The sequence below is a fragment of the Bufo gargarizans genome, chromosome 5 (assembly GCF_014858855.1).
Source record: "Bufo gargarizans isolate SCDJY-AF-19 chromosome 5, ASM1485885v1, whole genome shotgun sequence".
NCBI classification, from domain to species: Eukaryota; Metazoa; Chordata; class Amphibia; order Anura; family Bufonidae; genus Bufo; species Bufo gargarizans.
Genome location: NC_058084.1, coordinates 431,176,946 through 431,200,129, shown reverse-complemented (window position 1 = coordinate 431,200,129; position 23,184 = coordinate 431,176,946). Strand labels below are relative to the sequence as shown.

The 23,184-nt window shown below is 44.3% G+C and overlaps 1 protein-coding gene across 1 annotated transcript in view; it reads left to right on the top strand.

Annotated features, from left to right (window-relative positions):
• The window catches only part of PARD3 (par-3 family cell polarity regulator), a 699,053-nt gene that overhangs the window by 538,859 nt on the left and 137,010 nt on the right, over positions 1-23,184 (top strand). Inside the window, 1 exon segment of the mRNA XM_044295563.1 lies at positions 17,315-17,572. Within this exon segment, the coding sequence (XP_044151498.1) occupies positions 17,315-17,572 (258 nt within the window).

The window sequence follows — 23,184 nt, the reverse complement described above, 5'->3', positions numbered from 1 at the left end:
TTATCCCTACTGGGATCCGTACATTTATTTGGCAAAAAATCCAGATGAGACTACAATGTTAATATATACCTTTCTGGTGTGGTTATTGATGTGGCTGGTGGCTTCGATCTGTTCTTTGTCCATAGGACAACACTGATCTGAAATACAAGGTTGGAAGCGTCCATAGGACAACACTGATCTGAAATACAAGGGTGGAAGCGTCCATAGGACAATACTGATCTGAAATACAAGGGTTGAAGCATCATCATATACATTGAAGTAGATGTACTGAAGGCATGAAAATTCAATTTAAGCTACATGTAACCTGTTATAGAGCAGGAGGAGCTGAGCAGATTGATATATAGTTTTATGGGAAAATATTCAGTAAAAACGTGTACTTTATTCATTTTAATTCCTGCTCATTCTGAGCTTTGAAGTCAAGGAGGCGGTCCTATCAGTGATTGCCAGCATTCCCTCTATGAGGAGGAGGTCCTATCAGTGATTGACAACCTTCCCTCTATGAGGAGGAGGTCCTATCAGTGATTGCCAGCATTCCCTCTATGAGGAGGAGGTCCTATCAGTGATTGCCAGCATTCCCTCTGAGGAGGGGGTCCTATCAGTGATTGCCAGCCTTCCCTCTATGAGGAGGAGGTCCTATCGGTGAGTGGACAGCCTTCCCTCTATAAGGAGGAGGTCCTATCAGTGAGTGACAGCCTTCCCTCTATGAGGAGGAGGTCCTATCAGTGATTGACAGCCTTCCCTCTGAGGAGGAGGTCCTATCAGTGAGTGACAGCCTTTCCTCTATGAGGCGGGGGTCCTATCAGTGATTGACAGCCTTCCCTCTATGAGGAGGAGGTCCTATCGGTGAGTGACAGCCTTCCCTCTATAAGGAGGAGGTCCTATCAGTGAGTGACAGCCTTCCCTCTATGAGGAGGAGGTCCTATCAGTGATTGACAGCCTTCCCTCTGAGGAGGAGGTCCTATCAGTGAGTGACAGCCTTTCCTCTATGAGGCGGAGGTCCTATCAGTGATGACAGCCTTCCCTCTGAGGAGGAGGTCCTATCAGTGAGTGACAGCCTTCCCTCTATGAGGAGGAGGTCTGATCAGTGATTGACAACCTTCCCTCTATATCTGTATACAGAGATAGCTGTCAATCACTGATAGGACCGCCTCCTGGACTTCAAAGCCCTGAATGAGTAAGAATTCAAATGAATAATATACGAGTCATAATGAATCTTTTGCTAAAAAACTATATATCAATCTGCTCAGCTCCTCCTGCTCTAAAACATGCTGCCTGCATCTTAGACACCATATTTACTTTGACGAGTTCCTTTAAGGCAATTTTTTTTAATTAGAAATAACTTTATATAGAAAGCCCTATAAGGGTGGTAGGTTCTACATTCTGCAGAGTGGTATTCATTATAGAGACACCTCATCACTTTCTGTGTTTTTTCCTTCATCCTTTCCTAGTAATCGTCATATTGTGCAGGGACAATTGTGGGGTACTAGATGAAGAAAGCCTGTAGAGTTGTTGAACAGATTTTTATTTGGTGGTTTAGCTGCTTTTGAGCTACTTTTATGGGGCGACTCATAATTTCACAGAATTGAAACCTCTTCCGTATTGGTGGTGTGACTCCTCTGATGGAAGCCCGTCTCATAGGATTACTCCATGTCTAGCGCTTGTTGCGTGCCGTATTTGGATACCACCCTTCTGTTTTATTGTGATTCTTGCTTTTCAGTTCTTGCTTTATAGTTCTAGGCTGTCCGGGAGGAATCTCTGAATGACTAGTTTGGTATCCTGATGACAATGCTTCGGCCACATCACCATAAATAACTCCTTTGTGTTAACACCGTCCCTGCCAAGGACATTGAAATCAGGAAGTGTTAATAATCCCACTGGTATTCCTGCTCAATTAGCCGGACAAGTCTTGTGCAATGTCCGGCATGTATAGTTGCCAGAGTAAAGTAATATTTATTCGATTTTAATTGCGGAGAAAAGAGCCATTCTGTGTTCCCGCTTGTAGACGGCTCCATCTTATTGCTTCATTTACTTCATGAAAAGAACCCCCCCCCCACCGCCACCGCCACCACCTATTGTCCATGGATAACTTAGTTCCCGCTATTACAAAGTTCATTTAGAATTGTCCATTTTTAATGCATATTTTCCTTCTCCGCCAAGCCTTATTTCTTTAATGATGTAATACTTCTGGGAAATGGGTTGGCAATAATGAATATACAGTGTGCAGGCAGCATCAAACAAAAATCCTGTGGGGGCTGGAGAAAAAGCAAATGGTCCATTAAAATGAAAATCAATTAAGTCTACAAATTTTTAGCGAGAAAACACTATACCCCCCCCCCCATCCTTCTAATAATAAATGATATGCTGCCTACACGCCTTTAATATCAGCGCATATTGATGGAAGACAGGGCAAACATATTAATGATAGTGCTGGATAGCATTGATTGAATAAAAGGTCTTTTTGTGCATCCATATTTATTATTTAAAACCAGTGAGAGATTCGGTCACTGATCTTCTCAGAACGTCCAGCCTTCTTAAAGGAGTTCTCCACTTTTAAATGTTCTTCAGATGTTAGCTGAGCTGGCCAAGCATTTGTCCATGAAATCTATGGACAGGCCGTATCTTGTGGCTGTTGGTGGCTCACTATTCTGGTTATAGCTGAGGAGCCCATGTATGATGTCCATATGCCATAATATCCATGAGGCAGCCCCTATAAATGTTTCCTCTTTGGTCACTTAAAGGGGTTTTTCCAGTGTTTTGATATAGGATAGGCCATCAGTACCAGATTGGTAGGAGTCCATCACCCTGCACCTCCATTGACCAGCTGTTTGAGAGTAACTCTGGCAATGTAACTCCACAGCTCCATCCGTTGCATAGTTGTTGGAGCTGGTTACTGCATGCAGTAACCCGCCCTGTCCACTGCCAAATGGACGATGCTGTGTAGTTCTGGCACCTTGTGGCCATACATTTTAAATAGCTGATAGCCGAACAAAGAGTTTGGATGACTGCTCTCTCTTCCATCTTTCCTATACCCTCTGCTCTGTATGATTAGACAGGAGTAAGCCAGTGTCAAGAAACACAACATCTGTTGTCAGGGGACAGTGGAAAGACCCCCATACACATTGGCAGGTCAGTTAGCACCACTGAAAATGGCCGTTTTGGCCAACATGAATATGTATGGCCAGCATCAAATTTCCATTAGTTGCTATCTAGGAACAGAGATTTTTTCTGATATCCTTAGCAAACAGGACCCAGCACCTTGTTGATTTCTGTAACCAGACATCGAAACCCATTGACACAATGGATAAGTCCACAAATTCCTTAAGTTAGCTGGTGTCTGCCTGACAGATTGGCTGGGCCAGTGCTGGGGTTTCAAAATTCTCATTGCATGAAATCAGAGGAATGTTCCTGCAAGTGAACAGAACCCATTCTGATAACCCATTTCCAACTGCTATTTGTGCACCTGCTTTCTCCATGGGACCACCTGCTTTCTCCATGGGACCACCTGCTTTCTCCATGGGACCACCTACTTCCTTTTTGACTACCAGTAGGGCAATCATTGAAGGTGCGCTGCTATAGTCATGTGGATCAATCATATACTCTAGGTCATGGCATTTGATAAGGTGCCCATGGTGACTTTCCATGTTGTCATGTGGCTAGGCTACACCTTACCGTCTGCTGTACATCCTTATGTTATCATTAGGTTCTATAGCGTTCTGTTCTTAACCTGGATTAGCAGCATTAGTAATACGTTGCTGGAGAGAATCTACTTAGTAAGGAGAGTTACACAAGATAAATGCATAAATATGAGTGCATTTGGAGGACTCCTGTCTATATAGTTCTTGTGATATTTTTAGCACTCTTACTGGAATACTTCCATGCAAACCTCTGAAATGCTTTGTGCCTGTCTCCACTAGTGAGGTGACCACATTAAAACATGATTCCAGAGTCTTAGAATTTCCATCAGGATCCATAAAGCCGCTTGTTCGGCAGACCTTGTATCTCTGAGGCATCATTGAATTCAGATGACGCGTGTGTTTCTAGGGATAGCAGCAAGGTTTCTCGAAGTCTCATCTTTCCAATATGAATAGATGGAGTTAAAGCCTGTCTCCAACCTTGGTGCACGTTTGGCTGCCCTCTGTCTGGCCATTTTTTAGCACAACATTAAAATGTATGAACAATTTGATACCAGAAATATTTGACTTCGACCTGCGTCAGATCATCCATCACAGATTCTGTCCAAAATGACCAGACTCCCTAAGGCTACCTTCACACTAGCGCTTGATCGGATCCGTTCTGAACGGATCCGATCATATTAATGCAGACGGAGGCTCCGTTCAGTACAGATCCGTCTGCATTAATAACTTAGAAAAATTTCTAAGTGCGCAAGATGCCTGAGCGGATCCGTTCAGACTTTCAATGTAAAGTCAATGGGGGACGGATCCGCTTGAAGATTGAGCCATATGGTGACATCCCCAAGCGGATCCGTCCCCATTGACTTACATTGTAAGTCTGAACGGATCCGCTCGCCTCCGCACGGCCAGGCGGACAGCTGAACGCTGCAAGCAGCGTTCAGCTGTCCGCCTGGCCGTGCAGAGGCGAGCGGAGGCTGAACGCCGCCAGACTGATGCAGTCTGAGCGGATCCTCTGCATTCAGACTGCATCAGGGCTGGACGGAGGCGTTCGGGTCCGCTCGTGAGCTCCTTCAAACGGAGCTCACGAGCGGACACCCGAACGCTAGTGTGAAAGTAGCCTAAGGCTACCTGCACACATTGTAGAATACAAGTGGAAAAACCGCAGAAGTAATACCGTACCACCACAGTATAGGACACCTCTTAAATCTTATTTAAACTTTTTAATTTATCGTTCCGGCCGGAAATTGACCTACCGTGTGGACTTTTCAGTACAAGCGTGAGATCTGCGGCAAAACCGCATCCATTCCACACCAAACCCTGCAAGTAAGGCCACATTCACGTCTGCGTCGTAATTTGTCAACAAAAGTTCCATCAGTTATGTGCAGAATCTGCCACTTCCGTTATTTTCGTTCCTCTGCTACTGTAACAGAGCAGGAGAATGGAAACCTACGGCGCTGATGTGAAAGCAGCCTTACACACACGTTTTTTAGGGCCGAAATCCCGTAATCCCGCACCAGTGTGCAAATAGCCTGATGGAAACCCGACATATCCCATCTGGTGCCATTAGTTCTATTTCTCATTCTGCACCTGTAATGGAGCAGGACTAATCGAAATAATTAGTGGTGATGTGACCTTAACCCGATTCTGTGTACCCTATTATAATAATGTTTTTACTTTCCTTAGTTCAGACTCTTGGCTGGAGCTCCACAACTTATATACTTGATTATTAGATATTTCTGGCGGTGGAGGATAGCATTGTCTATACCCAGTACATTTGTTGGTCTTATAGTTACAGGCCGCTCTGTTGCCCATCACTTTCCCATTCAGCCAGTGCCAATTCTTTCCCATGGTAGGTAGTAGACAAGTTCTCCATACATATAGATCGGGCACCTATTGAAGACCCATATGACACTTAAAGGCCTTATCCCACAAAAAGTATTGCTATTCAGTGAAAAACGTGGTAGCGCCCCTGCTGTTTATCCCTCTTCCCTTGTATTCAGATGTGGACTGACATGCTCAGTAGCTTCCCTGCTCCCTTTCTCCAGTGCTTGGGTAGCAATTGCACAGAGAAGCAGGTGAAGCGGCCCGATAACTACCTCTGAATTATAAGAAATAGATAGCTATATCTCTCTCTAGACAGTGGAGAAGGAAACTGTGAGGACGTTATGTTGCATATGTATCCCTGGGGGGCTATCTGTCGGGTATTTTATGTGCAGGGGAGGAAGAGGTTACCAAGCTAATTGCAGCGCATCCAGTGCAGGTGCATGATGAGCTGCTGCCCACCCGCAGAAAGGAGAGTTCTCTAGAAAAGTGAGTCAAAAAGTTTTTTAAATTTGTGGGATAACCCCTTTATAGGCCCGATGTAACAAGTGGTTGTTAGGAAGATGGCGTTCCTTCCCTGAAAACTCCTGCTCGTCAGTGGAGGAGACATTTACATGCAGTGATCTCCTCTACAGTATGGGGAAGAGCGATTGCTAATGCCATTGCTCGTCCCCATACAGACCCATTGTTTGCCGGCAGCAGAGGCTGTTTAGACGGCGCGATCTGCTGCCAGCAAACTACGATTTAGGTGTCCGCACCAAGGATCCTATTACCTGAAGTCCGAGCGTTTCGATCATTCATCGGGTGATCAGCGGCACTTTTACACCAGCAGATTATCTCTAGCGAGCGTTCGTGCAAACAATAATTTTCCTAACATCAGGCGGTGTAAAGTGACCTTTAGATTATTTGTGATATGCATTTCACTGGAAAAGAATATGCTGGATTGATAAAAAAAAAATCTAGGTGGTAGGTGGAGTTCCTCTTTAAATCAGGGACTTATTGTCCATTTTGAGAGCAGAGCAGACTAGGTAACCGTAAAGTGAGCGTATTATCGAATTGGACATTGATGGATTAATACCTATTACTAGCTGCATGCTGTTTCCAGCTCGTATGCCGTTAGCAATAGATATGACCAACCCCTTTAAATTCTTATGTAGCGCCACCTCAGGAGAGGTTCAACATCACAGTGTCCATTCACATCAGTGGGACGCCCGTGCAGTGTATGTCTTCTCGTTTTCTAATACGATATATGAAGGTGGTTTCCTAGGGGTCACCTGAATTGGGGTTGAGCTCAGCAGTGTACATACCCAGGCACCACCATATCCATTGAAAACCACGACTATAATGCGGTATGGCTAGGTAGTCGTCTGTATGGCCTTGTCATGTCTGCTCTTTGGCATGGTACGTCAGCAGACGGAGAGGTTACATAGGAAAGAGGGGAGAAGGGGGTCCCCACATCCAGACGTGCACTTGCCGATCGCTGCTCCCAGCTGTATAGCAAAATAGCACTTAACCATTAGCCCTTTATACAGGTTGTCTGATTGCAATTGCACAGCGACAGTCTATTGTTATTTCCATTCAGGAATAATGTGAGACGTGGTTATTAAAGGGGTGTGTTACGCAGCGCTGTGAAATGTCTTCTTGGCCTCTGGCACCGAACAGAGAAGAGGCCAATTCCTAATCACAGTGTGTTGTAATGAATCCATTTGTACGATGCAGTAATTAAAATGATCTAGCGCTGAACGTTCCCATGGGCCTCAATTGTACAACACCCCTGGGGAAAGTCGACTTCCCCCATATGTCAGCTGGCGCCGCGCGTTTCCTCGTTCTGTCCTGCTCCGTGGGTGCTAGGAGCTGTTCTCTAATGAATAGAAATGTAACAGGCGGCGCTGGAAATAATAAAAAAAAAAAAAATAGAACGGTGCCGATTCTTGATCACGGAGCTTCATCCATTTTAATTAGAAGAAAGGCTAGTGAGCTCTGTGACAAGTGTCTAGAATGAAAATCATTAATTTGTGTCACGCTGAAAAGAGACTGCTAATGCGGGTCTAGTGACAGCAGGGAAGGAATTGGCCTTATTATTGCATCCGTGTCATATTTGTGTCTTGTATATTGCGCTTTTACCTTCTGAGGTTGAATCTTTTGTTGATTACTAGAGAAATTAGGAGGTTTCCAAAAAACAAGATTTTTTTTTATTTAATAAAAAAAAAAATTTTAATTGGCCACAACAAAAGTGCTGCCTGCCAAAGCCTGGTGTGTGGGTCATGCTTATACTAATAGGATTTAGACTTTTACCAGCAGTTAAATAGTTGTCCTTTGTTGTTTCCCTAATCTATGATTTTTGGCCGTATATTATATGTTCCTCAATATTACTGATATTCTATCTTTTATTTTAATTAATGGATATAGACTTTTATATTGATATAAATATATCATTTTATATTTTATAATCTATATTATATTTGTATTATAAAGAATGGTACAGATTTGTTACATAGTGGCTTACATAGCGGGTTGACGTTTCTGTGGGCGTCTGGCACTGAGTAACATATTTTTATGCCAGAGTCTTGAACGTTCACTCTGTGACTATGGCCGCCTCTAGTCTTGGTCTTTTTTGCCTCTGCCAGGAAAGTATTAGAGTACCAATACCTGTTGGTGTCAGTGAGCAGACATGCAGCCAGTGGTTTCTTGCGCAGAATAGTATGTAGTGGTAAATGAAGCATTCATACTGTTGTAGTAACGTTGCAAATAATTATCAAACCCATATAAGTTAGGGTTAATGTAGACAGAGTAATGTTACCTACGTGCTTAGAAATCCCTAATTTCATATTTTTGTAAAGTCTGTGTTTTTCCCAGATGTCACTTTGGCTGTCTGGCTTCATTCAGTGTAATGGGTAGTGTAGTGTTCTGCAATACCATTCTCCTTCCACGGCCAAGAGTGGTGCAGTTTCTTTTCAAGTCCTTTAACTTACGGTACTTATTGCTGAGCCTATAAATGAAGTCTGATTGACTCCTGAGGTGGTCTGATGTTCTTCTGACTGCTACATTATTTTGGCCGCTCATGCATGGTTGTCACCGTCATGTAATATGTAGAATACCCAAGAATGCCACCTCCTATCCTCAGGAGCCCCGTAGATGGGTAGGCCATCAGAATAAAAATCCTGGAAAACTATTTTATTTTAAAATGTAAGCTCAAATCAATATGAAAATTAATGCAAAAGAAAGCAGGGAACTTGACATGGCCCTGGGAAAACCTAACAGTGGCGGCCATGTTGTAGGTGGGTCCAAATTGACAGAAGATGGGAAAACACAAGTAGATGGGGCCAATAGAAGTTGGCAGGGTCTGTAATACCATAGTGCAACACAGAACACCATCCCACAGAACCAAACGCCACAGTGCAGCACAGAGTACCATCCCACAGAAGCTGTCCATCTGTGGTGGCCATCGAGAGCTGCCACATTCTGTCCTCCTCCTTCTCCTCTTGTCGTTAATTAAGATACGGAGGTGAGATGTGGACCGCGACACTGGGCCATAGAGCATGCTGCAGTTTCTGGATTTGTGATTGTATTACCAGTGCAACATACACGTCATATGGTTACAGACATTGGGGGGAGTTTATCGTTCCCGATACCCCATTTGTCTGGTGTAAAAAAAGTCACAAAACCTCATGTTTGCAAATTTTAAAATACCGCTTGCCACAAATTTCTGTGCCCACCGTCGCCATTTATCTTCATTTACACCAATGAGCTCGGACTGCCTAAGATGCGCCTCTTAAAGGGCATGTGCCAGCAGTGCGGGGGGAGATCCTAGACTGGCATAAAACGCCGGTCTATGATAAATCTCCCCAATTATGTGAAAACAAAAAAGAGGTGGTGCATTTTGGGAACACCATTTCCATGTTCAGAATAGAAATTTAAAGCAACCTTTTCGTACATGATCCCTGTTATTTTTATGCGTTAATGATCACTCATTCTAAAATGAAAGTTTTTCGGATTTTAGCCTCTCCTTTCTTTCAACTCCTGGGAAAATAAATAAAAAAGTGAGCCACTTGACGGCCGCAGGTCACCACCAGAGAATACCGCGGTGTCCTCTTTCCTCAGCAGCCATCTGGAACGCTTACACCATCGGCTACAGGAGAGTTGAACAGCAGGGCACTTTCTTAAGTGTTTTTATAAAGTTTTCCATAAGATCATAATATTTTTATATAAGAAAGCAAATGTTAAAAATATTATTTTTTTTGTACCTAAATATTTTCTTTAACGCTATATTTCTCATGTGTCCAATGGAGGAGGGAACAGAATAGTTTTTACAGACCCCACAGGTGGTTGGTAACTTTTTAGTTTCTTTGTTGTGAAAACCAATGCCGTATTATGAGATACTTTGTTACTGAACGAACCTTTGTGTATAAATAATTATTTTGCACCTGTTACTGCAACATTTTGGTCCTGGGGTTGGCAGTTCTGCATTACAGAGGGTGCAATCCACCTTGGAAATCCGCGGCATAAATTGATTTGCCGCACACTTAAAGTGCTGCAGGTCCGCTTACACTGCATATCTAGTGCAGCTTTCTTAGTGGCATCTGTCAGCAGATCTGTCCCTATGACACTGGCTGACCTGTTACATGGGCACTTGGCAGCTGAAGGCATCTGTGCTGGTCCGATGTTCATATGTGCCCGCATTGCTGAGAAAAATTATGTTTTATTATATGTAAATGAGCCTCTAGGAGCAATGGGGGCGTTGTCATTACACCTAGAGGCTCTGCTCTCTCTGCAACTGTCATGCCCCCTGCATGTAATTGACAGGGTCAGGCAGTGAAAACAGATGCCATCAGCTGCCAAGTGCCCATGTAACAGGTCAGCCAGTTTACATAGGTACAAATCTGCTGACAGATGCCCTTTAAAATCTCACCCACTTTGTGCATACAGTGAAATGCAGCTAATTTGCCGCATGCATATCTGCAGTGTGTAGAATATGTCCTGCAGGAGTTAAAAAAAAAAAAATATGGTGGCATGCACTTGGCCGATATCCATGTTCCATTGTGATTTTCGAACTAGAGAACACTTGTGGCCGTGTTCATGAGCCCTGAACCTGCACAGCGAGCCTCGAGTGGAAATAATCAGATGGATTTGTCCAAAAACAGAGTTATGGGGTAGATCCAACCTGGAATATATAAGGCTGAGTTCACATCTGCGTTGCGCTTTTTTTTCTCTTCTGATCCATCCAAAGAACAGACAAATGAAGAATAACGGAACCGTCTTTGTTTTCATTATCCGAAAAAGTTCTGCCTGCAGGATGTCTGACGGAACTGACACAAACTGATGCTCAAAGAAGACGATCCGTTATTTTTCTGTTCCTCTGACGGATCAGCAGAAAGGAGACGCAGATGTGAACTCTTCCTAACCTGGGCCCATATGTCGTAACTGTTGTGTTCCTCCTTCTTATAAGTATCCATGTGCGCGCTCTTACAGCGCCTACAACCTTTTATATGTATGGAAATTGGGATCGCAGTACTTTATAACCAGCTATAATTATGATTTATCTGCAAAGTGCTGACGCATTGCATAAGGGTATTTATTCAATTAGATTGTTTCCATCGCCGGGGGATTTGGCAAAGTCATTTATGTCCCAAGGATGTGTAATCTATGGCCGCTTTAGCTGAAGCCAGGTAACCTGCCAGCGGGGTTTGGACTGGAATGGGGAATGTAATCTTGTTGGAAATGTGAGGAGAGCATATAAACTTCATACAAAAAAACAACAACTTGTTAGTTCAAGCCCAAAATGATAATGAGCAGGTTATCTGAACCGCTTATTATCTTTATTAGGGTGCGTGCACACGGCTGCATTACTCATCTGCATTGTCCTCCCTATCTGTAATACATATCCATCTATTGCTATGGGCCTGTACTGTATCCGTCCTGGCAAGTCACACCGAGGGGAGAAGGACGTGCGTCACAGAGGCATCTTTGGATTTTAATTTTTTTTCTGTATCTATTCATTTTTATTTTTTTATTTTTTTGTGCCTTTATGTGGAAACCATTCACTTAAGTGGGGCCGCAAAAAAAAAGGAAATTATTCTGTGTGCATTCCATTTCCTTATGTCCATGCCGCAAGAAATTGGAACATGTCCTATTATTGTCCGCATTACGGACGGTCAAGGATAGGACTGTTCTATTAGGGGCCAGCTGTTCCGTTCCACAAAATACGCAATGCACACGAGTGTCATCTGTATTTTTTGCGGATCTGTGTTTTGCAGGCTGCAAAACACATACGGTCGTGTGCATGAGCTCTTAGGCTACTTTCACACTAGCGTTTTCAATTCCGCTATTGAGATCTCAATAGCGGAATAAAACACTTCAGTTTTGTCCCCATTTATTGTCAATGGGGACAAATCTGAACTGAATGGAACGGAGTGCATCCAAATGTTACGTTTGGTTGTGTCCCCATCGTGGACACAGTGTTTCTCTGTCTGCGATGTGGTGCGGAGCTGGACGGATCCGTCCTGGCACACAATGTAAGTCAATAGGGACAGATGAGTTTTCTTTGACACAAAAGAAAACGGATCCGCCCCCCCATTGACTTTCAATGGTGTTCATGACTGATCAGTCTTGGCTGTATAAGACATAATACAACCGGATCTGTTCATGACGGATCTATGCGGTTGTATTATGGTAACTGAAGCATTTTTGCTTATCAATGACGGATCTGCCAAAAACGCTAATGTGAAAGTAGCCTTACTCTGTTACTTGGTTTATTTTTAGGAAATTACCTTCAGGTTAGCTATAGTCCGGAGGTCAGCATCCTTCAGCACTCCAGCTGTTGTGAAGCTACAACTCCCATCGTGCACGCTTGCTCAGCTGTTCTCAGAAATTACAGAAAAGAAAATGGAGCTTGCTGGGAGTTGTAGTTTCCAAACAGCTGGAGTTCCAAAAGTTACTGACCTCTGCTATACCCTATAAGGCTACTTTCACACTTGCGTTGTTAATTCGGGTTTTGAGATCCAGCAGAGGGTTTTGCACGTCAGAACGCATCTGTTCCGTTACGATGCGGTTGTGTGAAATCAAAACGGAAAAATAATAAATCTAAAGTCAATGGGTGACAGATCCGTTTTTTTAGGCTCCTAAAAAAACTGATCTGTCACCATTGACTTACATTGTTTTCAGTGCCAGATCAGTTTTTGTAGTTTTTATGACCAGATACAAAACCGCAGCTTGCATCGGTTTTGTGTCCGGTTACAAAACGGAACTCAAGACTTCCTGATGCATCCTGAATGGATCTCTTTCCATGCAGAATGCATGAGGACTAAACAGAAACTTTTTTTTTTTTCCCGGTATTGAGATCCTCTGCCGGATCTTATTACCGGATCTCAATACCGGAAAACAGCAGTGAAGTGTGAAAGTAGCCTTAGCTAGGTTCCCCTGGATCCATTGAGAAATCAGATTTCTGTGAGGGCTTCCAAGACCTTACCCAACTATCAAGGGGGAGAGGGGGGCACAAAATTGATGGATTCGGTTTAATTTCAATTCCAAGGTAAGCAGCCCCAGCAGTGCCTGGTAGACCCTCAACTCCCGACGCTTCATAACATTTACGTGATGGGGCGTTTTGATTTTGCGGAGTGATCGGGCTGATAGAAGAGTTGAATATTGTATATTTCAGGCTTAAGGCTGCTCAGCTGTCCTTAATTTCATGTCTAGCGCAAACTACTTATTCAGAACGCCCTTTCACACTGAATATTACTTACCGGTAATTCCATTATTCCGTTTATTTTTATGTGACGATCACAATTGTAAATGGCCACAGGCTACTTCCAGTATTATGGCGGTGCTAATTCTGAAGGCCATATTCCTTTGTCTCATAGCTGCCTTCCCCATTATGTTGGCTTTTCACCTTGTGACCTTTTGCACTGGCTCCTTCTTGGGGGACGGGAGAGTGCACTTTCGTCTTCTGTTTTACTGCATTAGATCGGTCAGCTAAGAGGATTTTTCTCATTGAAAGTGACTATAAATTCCTAGTAATAAAAAGTATACGGGGCAGATGTTGCTTGCCGAGGGATGACACTTGGATCTGCTCATCGTATGCGCTGGCGCTCAGTGATCCTGCCCCTTAGATGTCTGGAATTTTCGATGATATCACAACTTTTTGGTGATCGCTGTGAAATTGTTCACCAAGGAGATGCATAAATATCTGCCAATTTCTCACCAATGTACATTTCTTATTATGTTCACAGTCCTTTAAGGTACCCCCAATATTTGAGCAATCGATTTAGGTTTAGCAGATTATCACTGCAGAAGAAGGAACCTAAGAATGGAAGCCATTGTTTGGTCCACCCCTAGGTGGACATGTTGGCCAGACACGTGGACTTGAGAAGGCTATTTTGAGTCTTTGGCAAAGATGTGGAACTCTAGTACAGTAGGTTCCCACCACTGATAAGTTGGTAGGGTAACCAATCTGAGATAAGAAACCTTCTCCAGCAAGGATGCTCAACCTGCGGCCCTCCAGCTGTTGTAAAAATTCAACTCCCAGCATGCCTTAATTACTGTAAGCTGTCCAGGCGTTGTAGTTGTAGTTTTGCTGGAGGGCCACAGGTTGAGCATGCCTGTTCTACAGTAACTACCTCAGGTATCATGAACGCCACAGTCACGTGTGCAGGAGGGTATAAGGTGCCATACGGAGTCCTCTGCAGCCCTATATTATGGAGATGTAGGGAATTCGTATTCCACAGCATGATGCTCCATTCAGCCCCGTATCTCTGTTCCATACAGTTCAGCAACTGGCTGTGTGCATGATGCTGAGGTCCGATTCTTAGTAATGGTCAATCTATCTGTCCTCCTGTGTTTTGTTAGGAATTCACAAAATGGTGGCACATTGGTGGACATTTGTGAATGTGCCTGGATTTTGGCCTATTTTGTACCAACATTTTTCACTTTTTTGAATCAAGAAGGCAAATCTTATATTAGACGTATTTATAAAGAAATTAAGCCAAAATGATTAATCTACTGGGATAGATTATCAAGGGATGGGGCTCTATAAGAAAGGGATGACATTAAGATATGCCATTTTGCTCTGACATTTTGGCAACCAGCAGGTCTCCTAAAATTAGGCTAACTTTGTGGCAGATTTATCATCCAGAATAGACTTGAGGATATAAGAATACGAAATGCAAATGGAGTCATTTCCTTTTTTTGTGGCCCCAAATGGTTGCGCATATTGGCCCAAAAAATAAAAAACTGAATGGACACGGACAAAAAAATATGTTTGTGTGCATGAGCGCTTATGCTGCATTCACACTGCCCCACCTAGCAGACAATTATCGAGAAGGGACTGTTCGATCGCTACTGCCGTCTCTCGCCCTCCTTCAGAGTTTCTGGGCAGCAGATCCCTGTTCTCACAGCGCAACCTGCTGCCCAGAAACATCAATTTAATGTGCTGCAAAGGTCATTTCCCCTGATGAACGAGCGTTTTACTTGTTCATCGAGTGATTGGCAGCACCTCTATCATGAACGAGCGTTTGTAGTAACGTTCGGCCTGAGAATTGCGCAGTCTAAATCTGCCCCATTTATTTTAGGAGTTTAGCTAATACATTATGTCACACAGATCCAATAAGGGTCCATTCACACGTCCATAGTGCATTGCGGATCCGCAACACACCCGGCCGGCACCCCCATAGAACTGCCTATTCTTGTCTGCAATTGCGAATATGAATAGGACATGTTCTATTTTTTTTCCTGAGCCGCAGACCCGAAGTTTGGGGCCGTGCTCTGGAAATGCGGATGCGGACAGCACATTGTGTGCTGTCTGCATCCATTCCTGCCCCATAGAGAATTAATGGGGCGCCGCATCCGTTCCGGAACGGGTGCGGACACATTCTACAGACGTGTGAATGGACCCTAAGAGTGAACCAGAACCAGTACAGACCTCTCCGATGAACATAATGTGTGAAGGTCTTTAATTGCCTTAATTAACCCTGCTTCTTATCTCTGGTTTTGTCCGATCGGCCTGTCTCCACAATTCACTTTAAGGTATAGATCTGTAGGCTTGCAGTGCTTATTGCTATTGAATCTTTTGTTTAGCCCCCCTCTGTCAGTGTATATGTTGCCTTATAGGTTTGTTGTGGATTGAATTGCGCAGTGAGATGTGGAAGTGCAGGAGAGAAGGCTGTCAAAATAGCGTCTCGTCGGAGTACGTGAGCCTGGTTCCTCAGCAGCAGGGGGGAGGCGGCAGGCCTGCAGCCCGCTGTAATGGTCCATCAGACTGTCACCTGTGTATATTGTGTAATCACTATCCGTCAGGCTTGACATTTCTCAACTTTCTTTTTGAAGCCTATGTGTGCATTTAAAATGCATAGCTTACAGTAAGTAGTGTATCTGGAACGGCGGCTTAGCGGGAGCGGATGAAACCTTATTCAGAGTCACAATTATGTGATGGAAAAAGGTGCCCAAAGCCTTCATACCGCTCGCCGCGGCCCACTGCAGGGGACAGTCCATCGTTCCTTCAAAGGTTTCCGTACGAGCCGCACAGGAAAAGTTTCCATCTCGTGAATGACTGGTTAATTATTTTTTGTGCACGCTGCACTTGCCAAATTCTAAAGATCCAGCAACCCAGTTTTAATTCATTTTCATGAAATTATTCCCGTCTCGTTTATGCAGGGTCTACAGGTGGTGAGTAGGATGTCTTTGATATTGCAGCAAATGCAGTCCAGCAGAATACATTGACTCCCGCCGCCATGCGATTTACGTACTACTCCTTCTGTAGATTTCTCTCATTTGAGGACACTCACTACCCATAGAGCAGGCGTGGATTCTAGAAACCAGTTAGACCCTTTAAAGGGGTATTCCTGTTATATAACCAGAATACAGCGCTATCTCTGCAACTCCCATAGAAATGAATGGACAGGCATGACCAATGAGCGTTCAGTTTGGGGGTCTCCACTGGGTACGGAGCCCTCATTGTCACGATTGGTCCCATCAGTAGGAACCTCAGTGATCTAATAGGCTTTCTCTATCCTCTGGATAGAGGATAACTTTATATAACTGGAATACCCCTTTACACACTCAGGTTGCATTTAAGGGGTTCTCTAATTTTGCTATATAGGGGATAGGTCTTCAATATCAGATCGGCGAGAGGCCGACACCCTGCCGATCAGCTGTTTAAAGAGAAAGAAGGGCTTATTCCCAGAGTTTGGATTCGCACCTATCAGACATTGGATCCATATCCTAGTGATATGCCCCCAATGTATGAGAATGGCCAACCCCTTTAAATGTACACACACTGTCACTCTCTATGAAGAACTAACCAGAAATAAAGAACTTGGCATTTTTTTTTTTTTTTTTAAAGTAATATGTATAGTTTATGGAAAAATGCAGTATAACTTGTATTTTATACATTCAAATCTCTGCACTTATGCTCAGGAGTCTGTGGGCGGTCCTACTCAATGATTGACAGCCTTCCCAGTATGCTTAGTCATGCAGTTAGCTGTCAATCACAGAGTGGCGCCGCCCACTTGACTCCTAGGCATGAAGAGAGCAGAGATTTAAATGAATACATTTCAAGTTATGCTCAGTTTCTTCTGCTCTATGAGATCACACTACATTTTCATAGTGGCAGGTTCCCTGTAATATTCACAAGTCCTACTTCTGACACATTATATAATCATTTCATATACCAGAAGAGCATGAGCCTACAGACTTTTGGGCAAAGGATCTCATATCACCTTGTTCTCTCGATGTAGACTCCTACATTCCTTCCTCCTCACTGATGACACGTCCACCAATTTTTGTCTTTGTGTCACCTTTTCCACCTTATTTCAGCGGAAGACTACTGATTTGTATGAAACATTCCCAGTATGTCTCTTCTCTCTCTACAGGATTCAGGCAAAGACTCGTGAGCTTCGCGAAAGACAAGCCAGAGAAAAGGACTATGCCGAGATCCAAGAATACTCAAAGAATTACGGAGGGCTGGAAGATCCCTCTTACGCCAGCACTGGTCACTATGACACGGTGGCCAGCAGTAGTACCCTAAATATGAACAGCAGACCCCAAAGTCCAAGAGATAGCAAGCAAATGGAAGCATTGTATGCTCAAGTAAAGAAACCGAGGAACGCGAAGCCTCCACCTGTAGACAGGTAGGCACCAGACAAGAATCAATGCATCCTTTTTCCATAAATTCTTAATGTCTAACATTTTAACTGTGGAATGTCCGTCATCGATGTCTGATACGCGTCGCACAATCTTTTGTATCTAGGCAAAATTTTACATATTTTTATGGAGCTAAAATAAAGTATTTTATATATGAAAAGTCTTTATGTTCGTTGTCAGTAGTCTGCTTACATGCTATTTCATTGCATTTGCTTTAAAGGGGATGTGTTAGCCATTTCAATTTTTTTTGCCCAAATTATGTAGAGGAGGCCAGGTATCTGGAATTTTGTAAAAGTATTGTAGTTATTAATTTTTTGTAAAATAAAGAACTTTCTTGATGGCGGCCATATTGAACAGAGATTCTCACATGTATGGCAGCTGCATTGAGTGGTAAGGCTAGTTTCACAGCCGCCACCCAGCTAGTATGCCGGGAATAAGCTGGACAAAAATCGCTGCACACAGTGGTTTTTGTCCATCCGATTCCTGGCATTCTATGCCGGAAAACAGCCTGCCGGAGAGGACAGCCGCAGATTTGAAACTAGCCTAAGAGAAATGCTCAATACTGTTTGTGTTTAGTGATGCTATCCTGCCTTGTCTAGGTCTTCAGCACTGCCATAGATCTGACATCATATGCTCTGCCATCCTCAGGGGTTGGCATTTTCCAGCTTGGAGAACACACAACATGGCCGACATTTCCTGTTTTCAGCTTTGATGTAGACTGGGACAGAGTAAGGTCTACATCAAAGCTGAAAACAGGAAATGTCGGCCATGTTGTGTGTTCTCCAAGCTGGAAAATTCCAACCCCTGATTTGAATGACATTTTATGATGATGTATTCCCTTTTATTTATTTTTTTAGACCAATTTTTATACATAATTATACATGACCGTATGTGTTTTGCGGTCTGCTTTTTTTTGCCGATCCATTGTAACAATGCCTATCTTTGTCCGCAAAACGGACAAGAATAGGACATGTTCTATTTTTTATTTTTTGGGGGCAGGGAGATACGGAACGGAGCAACTGATGCGGACAACAAACATACTGAGTACTGTCCGCATCTTTTGCGGCCCCATTGAAGTGAATAGGTCCACACCCAAACCGCAAAAACTGCGGCTCATATGCGGAACCAAACCACGTTTGTGTGCATGTAGCCGTATACTGGCATTTCATTGCGTTGTCCTGTTGGGCTGGAAGACTCTCGAGCCCTTTGATATTTAAGTATGTATTTTTTTCACTACACTAAAATTGCCTGGATACATTCTCCAGCTCCAAATTAGTTCCCTCTGAAAAAAGGGGGTTTACTGGTAGCCCTCGTCTTCCTGTTAGAAGATGCACTCGGCAGTAATTGACTTCACTACAAGTCTTGCTCGTTCTAATTAGGAGTGTTGTGGAAATTCTGCTTTGTAATCTTCCTGTCTGACATGAAGTTTCACCCACAGATCTCATACAGGGCGCTGGGGGATCCTTCTAGTCTGAATCCCAGTAATAATAAAAGCCCCTCTGCAATGTGTTTGCTCGTAGCTAGGTTTAATTGGAAATTTGCAAAATGTTAAACCGAACCCCAGGGTCAACCCGAAAGGGAACTTTTCAAAGCGCTGGCATCCTCCCAAAAGGGTAGATTAGACTGGAGTCCGACAGTTTCCTCCTTAAAATGTGCGATATCACGATACGGCTTTGTGTTGCAGGGATTTTACTTTTTAAGCTTCTGAAGACAAATGGAGCTAATTATGAAGACGGTCCCATATACGGTGAATTAAACCGGGAAACTTACTGTAGTATTAGCTCCTGGTTTTACTGAATACCTGGATTCTAAGACATCTTTGCATTTTGCTGTTCCTCTTTATCTTTTTGAAAAGTTTTATAAAGAAATTATCAACCAGGCTCTAGGGTTCTACTATTCTAATTGTCCGTAAGATGTGCCCCTACATAGCTTGGCATCACCCGTGTCTGACTGTGTAGGGACAGGCCTCTTTGGTAAGAGAAGTTCTAATACCCGTTGGCAGTTTATTCATACTGTTCCAGGAAGCATAATGCATCGTTCTAAAAAAAATGTGTGCTTGAAAATTTTTGTTATGGAGTATTCAAGTGTCTAATAGAATTGATGCAACAAACAAGCTTATCAGTCATATTAAAGGGGATCTGTCAATCAAGAAGGAGAGGCTGCCCGAGAAAGCCGTAGGAGCAAGAGTCTGCAGAGTGCCTTTGGCCCACCCTCAGTGCACCTAACTGCTCATTTGCATATATAAGTACTTTATTTATTTTTTCCAAAACAAAGCAACAGATTGTTAAGTCAAAGTTATCATTACATTCAGCTGAGCGACCTAGAAGGCATTGTGCCTGGTTTATTAGTGAATTTCCTGGTGACAGACTCCCTTTAATTAGGTTTTCCCATGATTAATGTAAAAATGTAATTATAATATCATATAGCACATGACGATCTGTTTCTAACAAACTTAGAACCCGCCCTGTACCTCGCATGGATCCACTGTTCTCTCCATTCATTGCTGCAATTGCTCTGCTAGATTTCATTCAAGATCTCAGCTCAGTGGAGGGGTGTGTCCTTTCTCGGGGTTGGGGTGTCCTTTCTCGGGGTTGGGGTGTCCTTTCTGGGGGTTGGGGTGTCCTTTCTCATGGGGGGGTGTCCTTTCTCATGGGGGGTGGTGTGTCCTTTCTCATGGGGGGTGGTGTGTCCTTTCTCATGGGGGTGGTGTGTCCTTTTCATGGGGGGTGGTGTGTCCTTTCTCATGGGGGGTGGTGTGTCCTTTCTCATGGGGGGTGGTGTGTCCTTTCTCATGGGGGGTGGTGTGTCCTTTCTCATGGGGGGTGTGGTGTCCTTTCTCATGGGGGGTGGTGTGTCCTTTCTCATGGGGGTGGTGTGTCCTTTCTCATGGGGGGTGGTGTGTCCTTTCTCATGGGGGGTGGTGTGTCCTTTCTCATGGGGGGTGGTGTGTCCTTTCTCATGGGGGGTGGTGTGTCCTTTCTCATGGGGGGTGGTGTGTCCTTTCTCATGGGGGGTGGTGTGTCCTTTCTCATGGGGGGTGGTGTGTCCTTTCTCATGGGGGGTGGTGTGTCCTTTCTCATGGGGGGTGGTGTGTCCTTTCTCATGGGGGGTGGTGTGTCCTTTCTCATGGGGGGTGGTGTGTCCTTTCTCATGGGGGGTGGTGTGTCCTTTCTCATGGGGGGTGGTGTGTCCTTTCTCATGGGGGGTGGTGTGTCCTTTCTCATGGGGGGTGGTGTGTCCTTTCTCATGGGGGGTGGTGTGTCCTTTCTCATGGGGGGTGGTGTGTCCTTTCTCATGGGGGGTGGTGTGTCCTTTCTCATGGGGGGTGGTGTGTCCTTTCTCATGGGGGGTGGTGTGTCCTTTCTCATGGGGGGTGGTGTGTCCTTTCTCATGGGGGGTGGTGTGTCCTTTCTCATGGGGGGTGGTGTGTCCTTTCTCATGGGGGGTGGTGTGTCCTTTCTCATGGGGGGTGGTGTGTCCTTTCTCATGGGGGGTGGTGTGTCCTTTCTCATGGGGGGTGGTGTGTCCTTTCTCATGGGGGGTGGTGTGTCCTTTCTCATGGGGGGGGTGGGGTCCTTTCTCATGGGGGTGGGTGGGGGGGTCCTTTCTCATGGGGTGGGGGGTGGGGGGGGTCCTTTCTCAGCTGGTGAAGGATGGAACTGAGCATGTGCTTTCATTTAAGTGAGCAGGACAGAGAAATTGGAAAAAGAGCAAACAGCAGGTGGCGTTATCAAGATAGATTCAGTTAATGGCTCAGGAGCTATACGAAATTTTCAAGATCCAGGTGTTGGTTTGAAAAACGTAGAATATTTTTCGTGAGACATCCCCTTTAAGGTAGTATAAAGACTGTTTCAGTATATAGTCTTGTCATACACCGACTTCCTGGTGAGCCTGTGCTGGGCTTTTGCATATGTACAGGTGGCAGTCTGAGCACACACCTGCAGTGTAAAGCATAAGGGTTGTGTGGTGCAGCAGTTGGTGCCAATGGTGAGGCAGGAGATGTGTTCAGACTGCCTCAGGTTTTCTATGGGGTGCCCTATAGTAGTAGTATACCCAGCCCTGAAGAGTTTCCATTGCACAAGGATTCTTGACTCCCTAGTGTGGATTTTCTTGGTCTTGGCAGGGACCTCCATGCCCGGCAGCTCCTGAGGATGTTCCTCAGAACCAAGACCTGCAGCGATTGATTTATAAAAGATGGTGTTTGCTTATCTTATTGCATCCTGGCAGAGCACATGTAGCAGGTGATGGGTACTGATATCATGCCTCCTAAACGTGATACGGTGTAGGGGTCCCTTTATCCCCTCCAAAAACATACATCGGAGTCTAGTGAAAGCTGCTTCTCTGCTGTGCTGTCTCCGGCAGACATGACAGATATGAAATTGGCACAAAGCTACAGCGACTCTAAAGAGCCTGCAAGTGGTCGGCGAGCCACAAGCGGCTTTCTGCGGATGCTTTAATGGACCCATAAATGCCATAATCATATGTTTTTCAGTATGCATTTTACCACTGTTGGGAAAATGCCCATTTTAGACAGAAGACCTTTGGTGAACTGTGTATTTCTTCCCGGCGTAAATGCTACTCAGACATGTCAAGAGGAGATTGCATAAAGAAAGGGCAGAAAGCCCGCGCTGCTACATCACTCGTTTCCTTTAACGTTTCAATTCACCTTCTCTTGTGTCTACAGAACGGTTAATGAGAAATGGTGTGATTTCTGGAGCATCGGCCATTAGATCCTTGTGTGTAAATAATGCTCTACCTGCAGACGATGGTGCTGATGTAAGCCCTGATTATAGCAGATGCATAGGTGTAGCTGTCAGAATCAGGCCTCTCAGATATTAGCGGTATTTCAGGTCCTCTTTCATCTCTCCAGCTTTCGTTGGAACTAGGGATTGGCATGGTATACTTATACCTTATACCTCTCCTTTATCATAGACGGTCCCTTTAATCTGACAGCCACAGTGGCCTTCAGTGGATTGGGTCGTCAGCAGTTCACTTCACCTGCAGAGCCCGCTAGAGGGGAAGTGTGGTATTGCTCGTTTCTACCAAGTGAGTATCCATCCATTGTAATACATGGACAGACTGTCCACTGCTCTGCTCCATTTTGTCCTAATAGGACATTTGGAAAGGTGTGTCCAACATGTGACAACCCCTTGAAAGTTACAAGAGTAATTTAAATGCATTATCACATTAAAAATATTATACATTTTTCAAACCAGCACCTGAATCTGAAGTTTTGTAATTGGATGTACCATATTGTTCAGTTTATAAGACGCACTTTAAAAAATAATAATAATAAGATCTCAGAATAGACCCCCAATCTTCATCAGACCTCAGATCAGACCCCCATATCAGACCTCAGATCAGACCCCCATATCAGACCTCAGATCAGACCCCCATATCAGACCCCATCACAGCTCAGATCAGGCCCCCTTCAGAGATGAAATAAATAAACTTATCTCTCCTGCTCCGCCGCCGTTCTGCAGGTTTGGCAGTCTCTTCTGCAGTCACCACTCCCTGGTCTTCTCCAGGCCCAAGCTGCACTGAGATCTGACTGCATTCAGCATCAGGTCATATTGCGTGCACTATATCCTGACGCTGA